General features: G+C 44.9%; 1 protein-coding gene and 1 pseudogene across 2 annotated transcripts in view; one reads left to right on the top strand and one right to left on the bottom strand.

The window, feature by feature from the left end:
* The first annotated feature begins 2,725 nt into the window (after window positions 1-2,725).
* TENT4B (terminal nucleotidyltransferase 4B) overlaps window positions 2,726-19,381 on the top strand; it is a 69,988-nt gene continuing 53,332 nt past the window's right edge. The window contains exon 1 of one of the 2 annotated variants that reach the window (XM_036119829.2): window positions 2,726-3,507. In XM_036119829.2, the coding sequence (XP_035975722.1) occupies window positions 2,873-3,507 (635 nt within the window). In that variant the 5' untranslated portion in view covers window positions 2,726-2,872. The remainder of the gene's footprint in view (window positions 3,508-19,381) is intronic. The other variant, XM_036119819.2, reaches the window with a different exon arrangement.
* Window positions 14,971-15,417, bottom strand: LOC118553011 (small ribosomal subunit protein uS8 pseudogene; annotated as a pseudogene).

The following is a 19,381-nucleotide window of genomic DNA, read 5'->3' as shown; positions in this document are numbered from 1 at the left end:
TTAAAATAAATAAGTAAAAATTAAAAAGTCTATCTTGACACATAACATGTGCAGGGACAGATTTTTGGAAATGTCTTAACAAAGTCTTCAAAGGGATTTCTAGATGATGGGACCTTGATAATGTTTACTTTTTTCCCAGCTTTCCAATTTTCTTAGATTTTTTTTTTTTTTAAGATTTTATTTATTTATTTGACAGAGACACAGCGAGAGAGGGAACACAAGCAGGGGGAGTGGGAGAGGGAGAAGCAGGCTTCCCGCCGAGCAGGGAGCCCAATGAAGGGCTCGATCCCAGGACTCTGGGATCATGACCTGAGCCGAAGGCAGCCGCTTAACCGACTGAGCCACCCAGGCGCCCCCCTTTTTTTTTTTTTTAAGTAGGCTCCGCACCCAGCATGCAGCCCAATGCAGGGTTGAACTTAAGCCCCTGAGATCAAGACCTGAGCAGAGATCAAGTGTTGGATGCTTAACCAGCTGAGCCACCAGGCGCCCCTCTTGTTTGATGTTTTTTAAAAAATATTTATTTACTTATTTGACAAAGAGAGAGAGAGCGAGAGAGAGTGCACAAGCCGGGGGAGTGGGAGAGGGAGAAGCAGGATCTCCACTGAGCAGGGAGCCCGATGGGGGCAGAACCCTGGGACCATGACCTGAGCAGAAGGCAGAGGCTTAACCAACTGAGCCACCCAGGCACCCACCTCTGTTTGATTTTTAAAATAAATTTGATGGAGTGCCTGGATGGCTCAGTTGGTTAAGCCTCTGCCTTCCGCTCAGGTCATGATGCCAGGGTCCTGGGATCAAGCTCAGCAGGGATACTGCTGCTCCCTCTCCTGTTCCCTCTGCTTGTGCTCTCTCTGTCAAATAAATGAAAAATCTTTAAAAAAAACCCAAAAAACAAATTTGAAGTCATCAAAATAAACCTGTTTCTTTTTTTTTTTTTTTTAAGATTTTTTATTTTTAGGTAATCTCTACACTTAACCTGGGACTGGGACTCAAAACCCTGAGATCAAGAGTGGGGCACCCCAAAATAAACCTGTTTCTATACAATGCTTTATTTTTGTATAATTTGTCAGTGTGAATATCCTTAAAAATACCACTACTCGTTTTTCTGGCTTTGTAACTCTCAGTATAGAGCTAATTTCATTCTGAGAATACTCTTAATATTGACTTGTAGTAAATCAACAACCAATAGGATGAACCAAAATTCTATTTAGGGTTTTTTGGGGTGTGCTTCCCTATTTATAGCCATGTTATTCTCTCAGCAAGAAAAACGGTAGAGCAATGCTTCGTTATTTGACCAGTATTTTTTCATCTTTGCCAAAAAACCCCAAACTTTCCAGGATATTGAGCTCCCAAAATAGAAGGCCAAAAGCGGGTATCAGGGACTCATTCTGGACTTTGGACCAACCTCAGAGGGCACAGAGGAAACGTGCTCACTTATTTTTCCTCCTTAATGATTTTAAATACTTAAAATTCCCTTTTCCTTGTTTTTACCGCAGGGATTGGGAAGACATGCAAATAACCACTTTGTGGAAAATCTCTACTGATGCCAACGATATGGTCCTCATTTTAGGCTTAAAAGGTTTTGGGTTTTCTTAAAGTTAATTCTGCACCGAGGAGAGCTTTCCTTGGCTGCTGGTGCACCTGAAGGCAAGTGAGGATTCTTTGCACGCCGAGCAGCGTGTGTGCCTGCCTCCGTGTCTGTGCATCTGTGCGCGTTTCTGTGCCGGCGCGCGCGGGCGCGCGTGTGTGTAAAGCGGGTTTAGGGTGTGTGAAGGTGGTTCTGAGCCCATGGCTTACACGCTGACCGAAGAAGCGCGTCCAGCCACGCGGACGGGCGCAGGTTTCCCCAGTCTGGGCTGCGGTGGGGGATGATCCGCCAGGGCTTGGGGCGCCAAACGCCCCGCGGGACGCAGCACCGTGGGTGCGGGGGGCGGCGGGGGTGCCCGCATAGCCCGCGTCCATCCAGGATCCAGAGCACATGCTCGGGGGTGGGTTACGTTTTCTCCCCCTCCCTCCCCCGAGGCGGGCTTGGAGCGCAGATCTCGGGAGGGGTCGCGAGAGCGGAGGGGGTCCCCGAGGCCGCTGAGTGGGGGAGGGTACGATGTGGGGGCGGCGCCTCCGACCATCCATTCGCTGCGGAGCCGGCCGGCGTCTGTCCGGCCTCGCCCGGTTTCAGGGACCGGGAACCCACACCGGGGGCGGCGCGCGCATCACGGGCGCCTAGACGCCCAGGTACATGCGGCCCCTTCTTCAAGTGGCGCGGGGACGGTTGGGTCCGGCGGTTGCGGCCCCCGCCGCGCCGCACCGCGGCCTCTGTGACGCACGGCGCAGCCGCCGGGGCTGACCGGGAGGCGCGGCGCGGCGGGGGCAGGGCGAGTGCGGGAGGGCGGGGGCGCGGCGGGGGCGGAGCTAGAGGGGCGGAGCCGGCGGAGGCCCCGCCCCGGGGCCGGAGGAGCGAGAACGCTACGGAGCAGGCGCGTCCCGCCGCCGCCGCCGCCGCCGCCGCTGCCCCCGCCGCCGCCGCCGCCGCCGCCGCCGCTGCCGCCGCCGCCGCTGCTGCCGCTCGCCCTACTCCGGAGCCGCCGCCGCCGCCGCCATTTGCACGGGGACCCCAGTGACAGGGGCTCGGCGGAGGGGCGGAGGGAGGGGGGGAGGGCCCGCGGAGCCCCCGAGGGCGGGAGCGACGCCGCCGGCGCCGGCCGGGCTCCCTGCGCGACCGCGCCGCCCGCGGCGGGCCCCAAGCAGCAGTAGCAGCAGCAGCAGCAGCAGCAGCAGCAGCAGCAGCCGCCGAGGCCGGGCGTGCGCCTGAGGCGCGGCGGCGGCGGCGGCCCTGCGGGCGGCCGGGAGGGGCGGGGGCAGCGGCCGCCGCCGTTTGATGGATCCGAGGATCGCCTGGTTCCAGCCAGAGCAGCTCGGACCGTCCAACAGTCTGTGGATGCAGATCTGGGAGACGACCCAGGGGCTGAGGAACCTCTACTTCAACCACCACTGTCACAGCAGCGGCGGCGCGAGCGGCGGCGGCGGCGGCAGCAGCACGGCCACCGGCGGGAGCGGCAGCAGCACCGGCAGCCCCGGCGGCGCGGCCCCGGCCCCGGCCCCGGCCCCGGCCGGCATGTACCGCTCCGGGGAGCGCCTGCTGGGCGGCCACGCGCAGTCCGCGGAGCAGCGGGACTTCCTGCCCCTGGAGACGACCAACAACAACAACAACCACCACCAGCCGGCGGCCTGGGCCCGCCGGGCTGTCGCGGGCCCCTCGGCGTCCCCGTCCCCCTCCGCGTCCTCGTCCCCACACTCCTCCGCCGCCGTCCCCGCCGCGGAGCCCGCGGACCCGGCCTCGGGCAGCAGCAACAAGAGGAAGCGCGACAATAAGGCCAGCACCTACGGACTCAACTACAGCCTGCTGCAGCCCAGCGGAGGGCGGGCCGCGGGGGGCGGCCGGGCCGACGGCAGCGGGGGCGTGTACAGCGGGACCCCGTGGAAGCGGAGGAACTACAACCAGGGAGTCGTGGGGTGAGTGGTGGCCCTGCGGCCTGGTGGCCTGGCCTTTGCACACGCGCAGCCGGGCACACGCCCACAGAAGGTGGATTGGGGGGAGCCTGGGCGAGGCCACCCCCCTCGGCCTGCCTTCGTTGCCGCTTCTCCAGGGTCTGATGGCCATCCCTCCATCCCTCCATCCCTCCGCCATCCGCACCTTCCCCCACTCCTTCTTAGCGGTCCACACCTTTTCCCCCTCCGCTTCAGCCTTCCAGGCCTTTTCTGGACATCCCCTTAGCCATCCACATCCTCCCCTCACCTCCCTTAGTCATCCGCACTCTCCCCCTTAACAGTCCACACCTTTCCCGGCCCCCTTATCCATCTAGTCTTTCCTCCCATCCCCCCCTAGTCAAACACACCTTCCCCAGTCTCCCCCTCCTCCAGCCCTCCCCATCTTGCTCCCCATCAGCACACCCAGAGATGAAGTCTATTAGCACAGGCAGATCATTGATTCCCTGAGAACATTCCTGTGTTACTGCCTTTTGATGGTACAGGACCTGGAGGTGCTTTCCTTGCCAAGAATAGAAACATCCAGAAAGCTCCTCCCCCTCCCCCAATCCCAAACAGGAATCATGTCAGCCCTGTAATGTTTTGCCTGCTGTTGACCCTTTTGCCCATCTTTTAATTTTTTATTTAAAATAAATTTCCGGTATTAGCGATGTCTTTTTCTGTGGGGATTGAGAAATAGGGTGACAGCTAAGTGTAGGCCGGTGGAGATGGTGAGCTCTTCTGAGGCCAATAGAACTTTCTAGGAGTTCAGGATCCTTGGCTTCAGCTTCTCACTGTAAAGTTGTCATCCTGGCAGATACAGCCAATGCTTTTCATTCTAGGGGGTAGCTTCATGCTAATGAGTGAATGTTGCACCATTAATGACTTTCTGTTTAAAGTTCAGCTGTTACAAAATGGAATCTTACCTGACCCCTGATGAACTATGTACATAAGCAGGGAATGTTTCTAGCTAGATATCCCTTCTAGAAGAGCCCCTGTCCTGGAATAGGTTACTGAGTCATTTTTTATTTTGTAAAATAAAAATCTGGGCCGTGTGTGTGTTTAGCTTGAGTATGGAGAACGAGCTTTTAAATTGGTTTTCATTTTCCAGATCCTGTTTTACATTGGGGGCTACAGTAGGCAAATGCAATACCATTAGTAATCCTTTGTGAAGCGTTTTCGTAGATTCACCCATTCAGATCTGCCCTGCTTTGGCAAGCACAGACAGTTCTGTGTACCTTTTCGGAGGTCTGGGTAAAATGAGTTGGTGGGTTCCATCTGCTTCTAGTGGGCTGGTGTCTGCTCTGTGCTACTATTACAACTCCCACCTTTTATGGAAAGTGCAGTCAAGCGTTTTAGGACTGGTGCTGGGTTACATGTCAAACCCGTCCTCACTTTTTCAGAGGGGAACCTTTTAGGGTTGAGTCCTCTGTTGCTAAGCTTCAAGGGCGCTCTCCATGGTCATCACGTTTTAATAAAAGGCTCATGGGTTCCATCCTGTTAGCATTTCCAAGACGAAGCATAAACCTGTGGTTTAGCGACAAGCAAATTGATATTTAAAGGTTCTGGTAGTTTCATTTCACAGAAATAAGCTCCAGTTAAGTAATCACTGTCAACTCAAACCTTGAGGTTCCCTAGTTTCGTTTTACTGAAGCTTCTGCTTATGTGTCTGGCAGAGATAGGTGACAAATCCAGAACAGTGGCTGCTTTTCTTTTTGACGGATTGGAAATTGTTTCCTCCTCTATTTGCTATTTAATGTTAGGGATATTGTAAAAGGTTCACATTTGAACTTAGGCAGAGGCAGGATGTTCTTATTCCTGACTCAGATATATTGCCCTCAAAGGGATTAAGGAGAGGAATTTCCATTTCCCGGAGGTTTTAGTGTTTAAAAACTGATTGTAAACCTGTTTTTAAAACTGTTTATCACTTCATGAGACTTTCAATTCTTCTGCCTTTTCCTTTAGAGGATGTCTATGTTATTAAGCAGTTCCTAACTTGTTTTTGTAAGTGTCTGGGTTTAAAAATTCTTGTTTTGATTTGTGGATCCCTGCGTCTTGACTTTTACAAAAGTTTTGCTATTTTTAGTACAGGTATTTAAAAATCTGAATTCACAGTGCACCTCAATGTTACGCTGTTCTGAGATTAAATTTAGTAAAACTGTTACTAACATTCTGAGTTCTGGGGACTGACGTTTAGCTAATAGGTCAACAAACTGTAGTGGTTCCTGGCCTCTGAACCGACTTAAGTCCAGATAGAGGAGTAAAAGGCATATGAACAATGGACTGGAACTGTGGGACGGCTGTATACATACACTCTCTCTCATCTTCTTTGGTCTCTGTGTTCTCTGCCTTAGCCAAACTGGTTTACGTACTCCCTGAACACTCCAAGATACAGTTCAAAATCCTGACTTCTCTGTCATCCAGGTGCTTCATTTTTGTGGTTCCTCCTTTGAACTCTTGAATTACTTGTTTCATGTTCTTGCTATAGCCTGCTTATGTTTATTTTTCCTTTTATGTATATGTTTTCACTAACCCACTAGGTCACTAGTTAGGATGGAAATTTCTTTTTTTATTTTAAGATTTTATTTATTTAGAGAGAGCGTGCACGAGCAGGGGGGAGGGGCAGAGGGAGAGAGAGAATCTCCAGCAGACTCCATGCTGAATGTGGGGCCCCATGCAGGGCTTAATCCCAGGACCCTGAGATCATGACCTGAGGTGAAATCAAGAGTTGGTTACCTAACCAGTTGAGCTACCCAGGGGCCTCTAAGATGGAAATTTCATTCTTTCTTTCCTTTCTTTCTTTCTTTTTTTTTTTAGATTTATTTATTTATTTACTTGAAAGAGAGAGCGTGCACGAGCAGGGGGGAGGGGCAAAGGGAGAGGGAGAGAGAGAGAATCTCAAGCAGACTCTGCTGAGGACGGAGCCCAACGCAAGGCTCTATCTCATAACCCTGAGATTGTGACCTGAGCCAAAATCAAGAGTTGGATGCTTAACTGACTGAGCCACCCAGGTGCCTGGAAATTTCTTTTTTTTTTTTTTTTTTTAAAGATTTTATTTATTTATTTGACAGAGAGACACAGCGAGAGAGGGAACACAAGCAGGGGGAGCAGGAGAGGGAGAAGCAGGCTTCCCGCGGAGCAGGGAGCCCGATGCGGGGCTCGATCCCAGGACCCCGAGATCATGACCTGAGCCGAAGGCAGACGCTTAACGACTGAGCCACCCAGGCGCCCCATGCCTGGAAATTTCTTAAATGTAGAGTAAGATGTTTGGATTTCATCCTGAAGGCTTCATATTCTCTCTCAAAATTAAATCCAACTAGGGGTGCCTGGCTGGTTGAGTCAGTGGAGCATGTGACTCTTGATCTCAGGGTTGCGAGTTTGAGCCTCATTTTGGGCAGAGAGATTACTTAAAAATAAAATCTTAAAAAAAAAATTAAAAATCCGCTCACCACTTCAGCCTTCTCCATGTACCCACAGACTCAGGGAGTTTGCTCGTGTTCCTTTTTTTCTTTTTAAAGTTGCTTTCACTATTCTATTTCTTGGAATTCATTCTCCTCCAAGGCTGGCTGTGGTGTAGGAAGCAGTCCACCTGCTCCTTCTGGTTGTCCATGAAAATGAGCCATAAACCCTTTTCAAAGATTTAATTGTTGATTACCATAGAGAAAGAAGCGATGTCAAAAAAGTAGTGAACACAGTTACCTTATGGAGATTCAGAGTCCTTGGTCTTGAGCCCCCTGTGTCTAGAAACTTCTTGTGGAAGATGCTTGGAGCTTGTCCAAGCTAATCAGAATAGATTTGTGTTGGCTGCATTGCCAGATCTGTAGATTTTTTTTTTTTTTCACGGCTTGGATGACTTGTTCAGAATAATGTTTTGGAGCATGAATTTGACTGTGGGACATCGAGAAGACCCTGCTGGGAAACTTGAGTTTAAGGAATAGTTTCTTGAGCAGGGCCACTGGGGATGGGAACGGTAAAGAACGAATGAGGGTGAGCGCTGCCACGGGGCGAGGGTGGAGAGGATCCTGACTGCCTTCCTGGGTTAAATAATCGCACAGTAGCTTTGAACCAGAGTGGGGAAACATTGCTGTTATTATTATTGCAAATTAGGGGTGGCATTGTGGATTTGGAGTAAGACATAGGTGATGTTTAGGTGGAGATGTCTAGCAGTGAGTTGAAATTTGGGGACCAAGGCGTAGTCAGCTTTGCTGCAGTGGGGCAGTGTCCTTCCTGACGTACGCGGTACTCTAGATCACGGTAAATCCAAGATGCTGACACTATTCTTCAGCACCGGCATTATGGCCTCTTTCTGCGAATTTCTATGCGCTGTGATCAATAGGATTGCTGTTAATGCTGGGCTTCAAAGTAAGTGATCAGGCAGATTAACATGGCGTTGAGTACGAAAGAATTGAGAGGTCTTGTTCCAAGTGCTTGCTCTAAGTATTCATTTCTGTGCATTTGCAAGTGTAGCCCACAGTAATTCTTCGGTGAATAAAACCCTCAGGTCCTTGAAGTTTACTGCATTTGAGTACCGAAAGGTGATTTCAAGAAGACCTTAGGTTTCCTGCAGGGTAGATTCTACACTAACAGTGTAATTCATATTTGTGGATTTCCCCAAATCTAGTATACTGTGTTCAACTAAGGTACTTCCATGTCACAACTCGTCTTCTGTCTAAAATCTGTGACCCAAGCACTGTCACTCTCTGAATCATTGGTACGTCAGGGTGTGGAGTCTTTTTCAAACCCCATTAAGTTTTTAGCCGTTGAAAGGCAAGAGGAACCAGGGAGTGAATAGAGCTTTTTGTAGTCTACCCTGGATTCACACAGAAGGTTTAGGATATTGCGGTAAAGGAAGGATAGGAAAGGGATACTAGAAGGAACCAAGGCAGGGGGTGGGGGGGGGTGTGTTATCACAGTGCTGGTCTTGGTGTGATAGATGGCCTTATAGCACAGCTTCTTCCATGAAACCCCTACCAGTACATCCTAGTGTTAGGAGTCCAGAAGAGTCCATGGGAAGAAAATCCAGGGGCTCCCCTGCTGATATGGGCACTGGTCAGATGGTTGTAGTTAGATATTCTTATACCTGCTAAAGCTGAGAAAAATTTCAGCCACTTTTCTATGGAAGATAGAAAAGCAAGCTGTTGTATAATTTCACTCAGCTTTCTATTCTCCCTTCTGTTGAATCCATTGGAGTAATATTTAGTGGAGGAAACTATTTCAGGATCACACCCACGGCACTAGAGACTCTGTGTATTAATCACTTACACACACATAGGTGTGGAGTAATGCCGAAGGGGGGCTCTAGGCCAAAGAGGATGCTTATTTGAAGTTTTAGGGTCCAGTTCCCAGCAGCTGGTCTGAGACTCCTATCTTTGCTCTTGCCTACAGAGCTGACTGGACAGCTCAGAGCCTGCTTGAGGAATTCAGAAGACTGCCAGTAGAATGTTCTTTCTATCCTTCAGAATATTTGCTAGGGACTCAGCTGCTGCAGAATACCGTAAAAGCTTGCAATTCATTTTACCATTTTTAACATGATGTGGAATTATTTTTTTTTCCCAAGGGAATATTGAAATTGAGGATGGCCTTGAGCTAGACTTTACATTAATTTGGATCCAAACAGGAGGTGATACATTTATTTTCATCTTACAAGTTTTATTTGATGATATAAGAGACTTTTGTGTATTAAGGGCCTTGGACCATATGGAGATTGAAGTTGAAGATTTTAGGAAGAAACAACGTGGAGACATTTATGTTGTGCAATGGTTCCTTAGTCACTTGAACAGTTTCAAGTCTGAAAAAAATCTTGCCATGTGCATAAGAGATTTCATGTAGTATCTGGTAACTAAACTCAAGAATTCTACCTCCAGCCATGCTCTCTGCTGAAATAGTTTGAATAGTCTGCAGAAACCTGTGTTTTCAAATTAGTTGATTTATTAAAAGTGCTCAGTAAAGTCAAAGTGTTCGTGGTAGCCTTTTTACCATGTTCCAAATGCTATGTTAAATTTTTTCTATTTGTTATATTAGCCTTCTCATGCATAGCCCCATCTAATTTTTTTTCTTTTTCTTTTGAAATACAGATTCACAGAAAATTGCAAAAAACAGTACAGAGAGATTCCATGTTCCCTTCACCTAGTTTCATGCAGTGGTAACATCTTATATAATATAGTTTAATATCAAACCCAGGAAACTGACATTGTTACAGTTCATAGCCTGATTTAGATTTCACCAGTTTTACATGGGTTCTTTAATGCGTGTGTGTGTGTGTGTGTAGTTCTGTGCAGTTTTATCATGTGTAGGTTTGTGTGACACCACCGCAATCAAGATACAGAACTATAGCAGCACCTCAGAGCTCCCTCATGCTAACCCTTTATTTTCATGCACACGCACCGTCGTCTCTAACCCTGAGCAACCACTACGCTGTTCTCCATCTCTGTAATTTTGTTATTTTGAGAATGTTAGATAAATGGAATCACACAGTATGTTACTTTGGCTTTTTTCCTCTTACCATAATTCCTTTGAGATCTATCCAGATTGTTTCATGTATTAATAGTTCATTCCTTTTTAATGTTGAGTAGTATTCCAAAGTGTGGATGTACCGTAGTTTGTTTAATGATTCACCTGTTGAAGGACATACCAGAAGAGTTTCCAGTTTTTGGCTATTACAAATAAAGTAGCTATAAACTTTCGCATACACATATTTATGTGAACATAAGGTTTAATTTTGGGGGGTAAATGCCTAAAGGTGCTGGGTCATATCATAAGTACATATTTATTTCATTTATTTATTTTAGACAGAGAGAGAGAGCTGGGCAAGGGGCAAAGGGAGAGGGAGAGAGAATCCCAAGCAGACTGCCTGCCAAGCGTGGAGCCTGATCCAACAGCCCCGAGATCATGACCTGAGCTGAAATCAGAAGTCAGAGGCTCAACCGACCGAGCCACCCAGGCGCCCCAAGTACATATTTAGCTTTAAAAGAAACTGCTAAACTCTCTTTTAGAGTGGTTGTATCATATTACATTCCTATCAGCGATGTATGAAATCCCATTTCTCTGCATGCTCACCAGCATTTAGTATTATCACTGTTTTTTATTTTAGTTGTTGTAATATAGGTAGTGATGGTTCATTGTGCTTTTATCATATTAACCTCATTAATAGCCTCACCTAATTTTAACTTTAATTTTAATTTTATTCTTTTTTAAGATTTTATTTAGTTATTAGAAAGAGAGAGAGAGTGGGAGTGGGGAAGGGGCAGAGGACGAAGGATAAAGAATCTCCAGCAGACTTGGTGCTGAACTTGCAGACTCCAGCATGGGATTCAATCTCACGACCCTGAGATCACAATCTGAGCCGAAACCAAGAGTCGGAGGCTTAACGAACAGCCACACAGGTGCCCCAACTCTGTTTTTATTTTAAAAACTTCTTGGCAGTATTGAGAATGTCCTTAATTAAAAATTTCTAGGTAAAACCCATTTTAACTCTTTTCCTTTGTCTCTGAAGTACTTTGCAGTGTTTCCTTTACATGTTCCTTTTTCTTAGAAACTAGTATGAAGTAGAGGTTTATTTTCACTTTTTAAAAACATGTAAAAAGACAACTGCAGAGTTGATTTCAAAATTTAGAGTCCTGTCCTTTTGTATGTTATGAGTAAGCTTTATTTTCTGTCGGCTTGGCTATCTTTTGGGGAGTAAACACTCATTAGTGGTGGTTTGTGTTGTTGGTGGTGAAGTTACAGTATTTTTTTAAAAAAAGATTGTATTTGAAAGACAGAGCAAGCACGAGAATGTGTGTATGGGGGGGGGAAGGGCAGGAGGAGGAGGAGAGAGAATCTCAAGCAGACTCCCCGCCAGGCACGGAGCCTAACACAGGGCTCGATCTCACGACCCTAAGATAACAACCTGAGCCAAGACGAAGAGTCAAGATGCCTAACTGACTGTGCCACCCAGGTGACCCCCCCCTTTTTTTTTTTTTTTACTGTATTTTTATATTGGAACAACGCCTTCAGACTGTGCAGAGTAAATGCTTCATCTTCACACTTATCCTCGAGTACACCATGTTTCATCAGAACCAGTTTCTGGCTGAGAACTGGGATCTGGTCCTTCATGTTTCCCTTACTGTTTTGATTTTTGTCAAAATAATGTAACTTTCAGTATCATCAAGTATTATAAATTTCTGCCACACATCAAGTGTTATAAATTTCTGCCACAGCAGGAGTAAGAATCCATTAGGATCGTGGTTGTAGAGGTTTAAAAGTTAACTTCCAATAATTCGGACTTAATGAAGTGTTAGGAGTCTGATGAAGTTTGGAATTTTGATGTCTTTATTCCTTGAAGTTAGTTATTCAACCTTTCTTTCTGGGTATGAAGTGTTAATACCACTGTCCTTTAGAATACTTGTTTTTAAAATCAACAGATTGTTTAAATACTACTAATTAATACCGATTGTCAAGAAACTGAAAAAAACAGCTAAACCAAAGAAGTAAAAAAAATAGCCCCCATTATACTACTTCCAGGATATAACTACTGTTAGCATTTTGGTGTAAATATTTTTAAACTTTCAGTGTATATATACATATATTTCCTTTTTTCTTTTTATCAATATGGATTCCTACTGTGAGTATACTTAAAAAAAATTTTTCCAATGTAAAGAATTAAAAAAAAATCTGGAGGCCAGAAGTTAGAACTGGTTTTATCCTATGATTGTTTTCTTCTTTGGAGGAGGGGCATTAGAATATTGTGGGCATACTTTTTTTTTTTTTTAAGATTTTATTTATTTATTTATTTGAGAGAGAGCGCACGCGCGAGCAGGGTGGGAGTGGGGACAGAAAGAGAGAGAGAATCTCAGGTGGACTCTGCGCTGAGCATGCAGCTGGACAAGGGGCTTGATCCCACAGCCCAGAGATCATGACCCGAGCAGAAATCAAGAGTCAGATGCTTAAGTGACTGAGCCACCCAGGCACCCCATGGGCATACTTTTTTGACTGAAAAAAATTAATAGAACAAATATCTTTTATATAAAATATATTTCTAAGGCAGTATTTATTTATCTATTTATTTATTTCTGATAGCACATGCACATGCAAGCATGTGAGCTGGGGGTAGGGGCAGAGGGAGAGGGAGAGAGAGAATCTGAAGCTGGGTGTGGAGCTTGATCTCAGAACCCTGAGGCTGAAATCGAGAGTTGGACGCTCAGTTGACTGAGCCACCCAGTTGCCCCTCTAAGGCAATTTTTAATACCTCATTACCTTTAGTAGGACTCTTTGTACCTGCTGTGTGTGGGCATGGTATTCCGTTGATTTAATGCACCTTCATTTATTTCAGTAATCCCCAGTTGGAATTTACTTTGTTTCTAATTTTTTGTTTTTTATAAAAAACATGTTTTTAGAGGAGCCTTTGCTCCAGACAGGATTATTTTTTTTATTTTTCTACTTACTGTTACTGAGATGTAATTCACATGCCATCATATTCACCCTTTTAAAGTATACAGTTCAGGGGTTTTAGAATATTACAGGAGTGTGTAACTGTCACCACCACCTAATTCCAGAATATTTTCTTTTTTTTAAATTAATTAATTATTTATTTAATTTTTTAAAAAAGATTTTATTTATTTATTTGACAGCGAGAGAGGGAACACAAGTGGAGGGGGCGGGAGAGGGAGAAGCAGACTCCCCACCAAGCAGGGAGCCCGACGCGGGGCTCGATCCCAGGACCCTGAGATCACAACCTGAAGCCGAAGGCAGACGCTTAACAGACTGAGCCTCCCAGGGGCCCCAAATTCCAGAACATTTTCATCACTCTAGAAAGAAACCCCTTACCCATTGTCACTCCCCACTCTGCCCTTCACCTTCAGCCCCTGGCAAACTCATACAGACCTTCTCTCTCTATGGATTTACTATTCTGAATATTTCATAAGAATGGAATCATATAATATGTGGCTTTTTGCTTATCCACTTACCAGTTGATGGACAGTTGGGTGGTTTCCACTTTTTGGCTATTATAAATAATAATGCTGCTATGAACATTCATGTACAAGTTTGTATGTGGACATATGTTTCTATTTCTCTTGGGTAAATACCTAGGAGTGTAATTGCTGGATCGTATAAAGCAGCTGTAACATTTTCCATTCCCACCAGCAGTGTATGACGTTTCTAGTTTCTCCATATTTTTTTTTTTTTAAAGATTTTATTTATTTATTTGACAGAGAGAGACATAGCGAGAGCAGGAACACAAGCAGGGGGAGTGGGAGAGGGAGAAGCAGGCTTGCCGCAGAGCAGGGAGCCCGATGTGGGACTCGATCCCAGGACCCTGGGATCATGACCTGAGCCGAAGGCAGATTCTTAACGACTGAGCCACCCAGGCGCCCTCTCCATATTTTTGTCAACTTTTTTCATTATCTTTTTGATTATAGCCATCCTTTTGGGTGTGAAGTAGTATCTCCTTGGAGTTTTGATTTGCATTTCCCAGAAACTAATGATGAACATCTTTGCATGTGCTTATAGGCCATTTTTTAATTGGGTTGTCTTTTTGTTGAGTTGAAGAGTTCTTTATATGTTCTAGATACTAGACTCTTTTTAGATAGATGATTTGCAGGTACTTCTTCCTTTCTGTGGATTGTCTTTTTACTTTCTTTATAGTGTTCTTTGAAGTATAAAGGGTTTTTTTTTTCTGTTTTATAAATTCCAATATGTGCATTATTTTTTTCTGTTGCTTGTGCTTTAGATGTCATATCCAAGAAACCAATTAAGCCATGTTCCTTCTAAGAGTCTTACAGTTTTAGCTCTTACATTTAGGTATTTTATTTTATTTTATTTTAATTTTTTTAAGTAATTTCTCCACCTAACATGGGGCTCAAATTCATGACCCTGAGATGAAGAGTTACCTACTGATTGAGCCAGCCAGGTGCTCCTACATTTGGGTTTTAGATCCTTTTTTTTTTTCTTTTTTAACGCGGGGCTTGAAATCATGTCCCTGAGGTCAAGACCTGAGCTAAGATCAAGAGTTGGATGCTTAACCGACTGAGCCACCCAGGTGCCCCAGGTCTTTGATCCATTTTGAGTTCATTTCTGTATATGGTGTAAGGTAGAGGTCTAGCTTCATTCTTTTGCCTGTGGATATCCAGTTGTCTCAGCACCATTTGTTAAAGACTGTTCTTTCTCCAAGAATCGTCTTGGCACGTAAAGTTTTAGACTAGAGGGTATTTGTATCTTGTAAGGCTTTTGCCACTCTTACCTATGGAAAGATTGGGCCAGTTTACCCTTACATCAGCAGTGTGCAAGAATCCCAGTTTCCCCTAAACCCTCACCAATGCTAAATATTATATTTAAAACCGATACAAAAGAATTTTTTGCTGGTTTTATAGGTGAAAAATAGTATACTACTGATATAATTTGCACATACTTTCACATTAATTGGCTTTTTTTTTTTTGAATTGCTTATTTCCTTTGCCTAGCTTTTTTTTTTTCTTTTCTTGCCTTTTTTTGGTCCACTGAGGCATTTTATTTGTGTGTTATGTATTACATCCCTAGAAAAAGAATCCCAGGATTTTCCCTCCTCTGTGTTTTCGTCTTGCTTCTTCGTGTCCATGATACCAGCTGAGGTTGTCAGTACAATGAAACCAAACTGGTAGGAGGGGAGCAGATTATTCTGCCATTTTTCTAGATCTTTGAGTTGTACATCAAATCTGGGGCTGATCACTCCACACTTGTTTAACCTGCCTGTGAGGTTCACAACAATTTTCCCAGCTCTGTGACCATCAGTGATTTAAAATTTGCCAATGTAAACATGCTTCATCATCACAGAAACCGGAAGATGACTTTGGAGCATGGTCTAATAAGAACCTGGCGTTTGCCTCTCTTTTCAGCGTTGTTCATGCTCTTGAGAGCATCTGCCAGGATATTCATGCTCACCATTATGGTGGCACGGAAAGATGGCAGAAAGAGCATTGCCTAGCTTTCTTTTGCTGTCTGTCTTATTAATTTGTAAGAGGCTCTTGGTCTGTCCTATTACAAATATTTATAATTTTGGGGCGCCTGGGTGGCTCTGTTGATTAAGCGTCTGCCTTTGGCTCAGGTCATGATCCCAGGGTCCTGAGTTTGAGCCCCGCATTGGGCTCCCTGCTCATTGAGGAGCCTGTTTCTCCCTCTCCCTCTGCCCCTTCCCCCTGCTCGTGCTCACGCTCTCTCTCAAATAAGTAAAATTTTTTTTTTTTTTTTTTTTTTTTTTTTTTTTTTTAAAGATTTTATTTATTTGAGAGAGAGAGAATGAGAGAGAACACATGAGAGGGGGGAGGGTCAGAGGGAGAAGCAGACTCCCTGCCGAGCAGGGAGCCCGATGTGGGACTCGATCCAGGGACTCCAGGATCATGACCTGAGCCGAAGGCAGTCGCTTAACCAACTGAGCCACCCAGGCGCCCTCAAATAAGTAAAATTTTAAAAAACCCCACGGGGATGCCTAGCTGACTCAGTGGGTTAAGCGTCTGCCTTCGGCTCAGGTCATGATCCCAGGGTGCTGGGATCGAGTCCCACGTCAGGCTCCTTGCTTGACAGAGAGCCTGCTTCTCCTTCTGCCTGCCGCTCCCCCACTTGTGTATTTCTCTCTCTCTCTCTCTCTCAAATAAAGTCTTAAAAAAACAAAACAAAACCCACAAGTATTTATAATTTTTAATTCTAATTTTATGATATTTAAATAGTTTTATTAGGGTATAATTTATAATTATAGTAGTCACCCATTTTAATTGTACGGTTTGGTGACTGGGTAAATATATACAGTTGTGTAGCTGTAGCGGTCAAGGTCTAGGAAGAGATGCAGAGCATTTCCATCACTCAGTAGCGGTCAAGGTCTAGGAAGAGATGCAGAGCATTTCCATCACTCAGAAAGTACCGCCGTGCCTTTATAGTCAGTCCCCTTACCTCTTCTCTTGCTTTAAGCGACCACTTGCCTTTTCTAGGGTTTCATATAAATGAAATGACATATACTCTGTAGTCTTTTGTACCTGATTTCTTTCTCTTACCATGATGTTTTGGAGATTCATCCATATTGTTGCGTGTAGTATTGGTGTTACTTTTTAATGTCGGTAGTATTCCATTGTCTGGATCTATCACAATGTGTTCATCCGTTCTTCATGACCAATAGAATTTGTAAATGTGTCCTCTGCTTTTGATATTATATTACTTGTTGGTTTTGCCACTCATCCCTGCACAGGCCAGAACTGATCCACACATACTTTGGTTGGGTAATCAACTGTTATGTGCAAACTACTGTGCTAGACTTTTTGTGGGAAGTGATGACAGTAAAACATGTTCCTTGCCTCCTGGAAAATTATGGTCTGGTTGGATAGTGCATAAGGTGGAGAGGTTGCTTTTGACTAATGAGGTAAGGGCAAATTTTGGGTGGAGATTTTTGCTAATGTTTTGAAAGATCGGTTAGGTTGTGGAGGGTTAGAAAAGAAAAACTGATTGTACTGGTTTCAAATGATAAGCTCTAAAGGGACAAGTTGGATATATAGTATTTAGCATATTTAAGGTGGATAGTGAACAGACAGGATCTGCTGTGACGGTAGACCTCAACTAAAGGAGGTCTGAAATTATTCCAGTTAATTTTGTAAAACCTATTTATTGTGGAAAATTACAAACAATATGGAAGTGGAGAGAATAGGATAATGAACCTCCATGTACTCATCATGCAGCTTCAACAGTGATCAATCCTGGCCAAACTTATCTCACCAGCGCACCTTATATTCATTCCTACCCCCCATTATTTTGAAGCAAATTACAGATGTCGCATCATTTTGTATAAATGTTTCTGTATATGTCTTTAGATAAGGACTTAAAAAGAAACCATAATCACAATACTGTAGTTACACCTAAACAAATCAACATTAATTCCTTAGTTGCATCAAATATCCAATGTTCGTATTTCCCCAGATATGCCATAATTATTTTTTAATGGTTTGCTAAAATCAGAATCCGTATGAGGTTTTGCATTGCCATTGGTTGAAATGCCCTTTAAATCTTTTAATCTGCAGCTTTGTCTGCCATCTGTTTTCCCCTCATAAATTTATTTGTTGAAGAAATTGAGTTGTTTTTCCTGTAGGCTTTTCTGCTGAGTTTTGCTGATTGCATTCCCTTGGTATCAATTTAATATGTTCCTTTGTCCCCCTGTATTTTCTATAAGTGTGTAATTAGAACTAGAGGCTTGATTATGGGTTTTGTTTTTTTTCCCCAAGAATACATCATAGAAGGGTGCCTGGATGGCTCAGTCAGTTAAGTGTCTGCCTTCAGCTTAGGTCATGATCCCGGGGTCCTGGGATCGAGCCCCGAGTCGGGCTCCCTGCTCATCAGGAAGTCTGCTTCTTCTCCCTCTGTGCTCTCTCTCTCTCAAATAAATAAATAAAATCTTAAAAAAAAAAAAAAAAGAATACCTCATAGATGGTGATCTGTACTTTTCCCAGAAGACACATAATGTCCGAGTGTCTTTCTTTTTGTGATATTAGTAGCCATCAGTGATCATTGCCTATATTTACTAGTTCATCACTAGGGTTGTAAACTTGTAATAGTCTTATTCTCTTGAACCTCTATCAGTTGTCAGCTGCAACACTCGTGACGGGAGAAACATTTCCTCCTCAGCTCTTCGGTTATCCTAAGGGCGCAGTTCTCACGGGGCACATGGGGTAAGAGTGGGAAGGGGGATATAACTTCTGACTGGCTCTGTGAATGAGCAGAAGGAAGCACGGTGGGCTGCATCAGAAAGTGGAGGTGGGCTTTGGGCTGACTGGCGCAGGATGCGTGGAAGAGGCAGTTGCTTCCGCCTGTCGTGCGCTACGCTGGGCCTTTGGTGGGTGGCTGGGACTGCCCGGGGAGGCCTTCGTCCGCGGCCATCCCTGCGCTCTGCTTTCCGCTTGTGTTAGCTCAAGAAGACCGTGGTGCATCTAGTGGCCTGTGAGCCTCCGCTTGGGAGACAGCGTTCTCACGGCCTTGACGCAACAACCAGGAGTAACACATTTATTTGTCCTTGAAATTAAACTTGGATTATATCTCTTCCTCTTGTTCTAACGTCCTTTAACCTTGGTGCGAATCGTTCCCGCCCTCAGGCTGATGTGATCTATACGGCATTATAGAAAGGATTCCTTCCGGTACTAAATCGAGTGATTTTTTTTTTCCCCCCCAATCAAATATTTATTTTAAAAGCCACTATTTACATATAAAAACCACAGAGCAAGCACGGTGGCAGCTGTGTAAAGAAAAGGGTTTGGCCTCCGGTAAAAAGAGGGCTCCAAGGTGATGCCTCCAGGTCATAGTTTGGCTTCAGCTTCCTTAGGAGTAGGTGGTCGCCCCTTCTGGGAAAGTCAGTAGTAGGGAAGGGCTTCTCTGAGGCCGGGCAGCATAGAGACAGTCAAGGACTCTTCTGTTCTCAGGTGGCTGTTCTTCTATCTTTCCTCCACCACAGTGCGTGTGTGTGCGTGCGTGCGTGCACACTTGTGTGTGTGTGTGTGTGTGTGTGTGTATTAGTAGAATTTTTTTTTTTTGAGCAGTTTTGTATTTCCAGAATAATTGAGCAGAAAGTGCAGAGTCCTCATATACTCCCTCACTCCCCTACTCCCATCCCATTTCTCCTATAATTAACATCTTGCATTTGTTAGGATTGATGAGCCAGGTATCGATGCATTACAGTTAAAGTCCATAGTTTACGTTGGGGTTCAGACTTTGTTTTTTACATCTCGTAGGTTTTGGCAAATGTTTAATGACATGTCTTTATCATCATAGCATCGTACAGAACAGTTTCACTGCCCTAAAAGTCTTCTGTGCTTCCCCTATCCATCCTTCCCTCTGCCTGAGGCCCTGGCAATCACTTTTTTTTTTTTTTAAGATTTTATTT

Source organism: Halichoerus grypus, chromosome 15 (assembly GCF_964656455.1).
Source record: "Halichoerus grypus chromosome 15, mHalGry1.hap1.1, whole genome shotgun sequence".
NCBI lineage: Eukaryota > Metazoa > Chordata > Mammalia > Carnivora > Phocidae > Halichoerus > Halichoerus grypus.
Note: the sequence above shows the minus strand (reverse complement) of the source record. Positions and strands in the feature narration are given on the sequence as shown.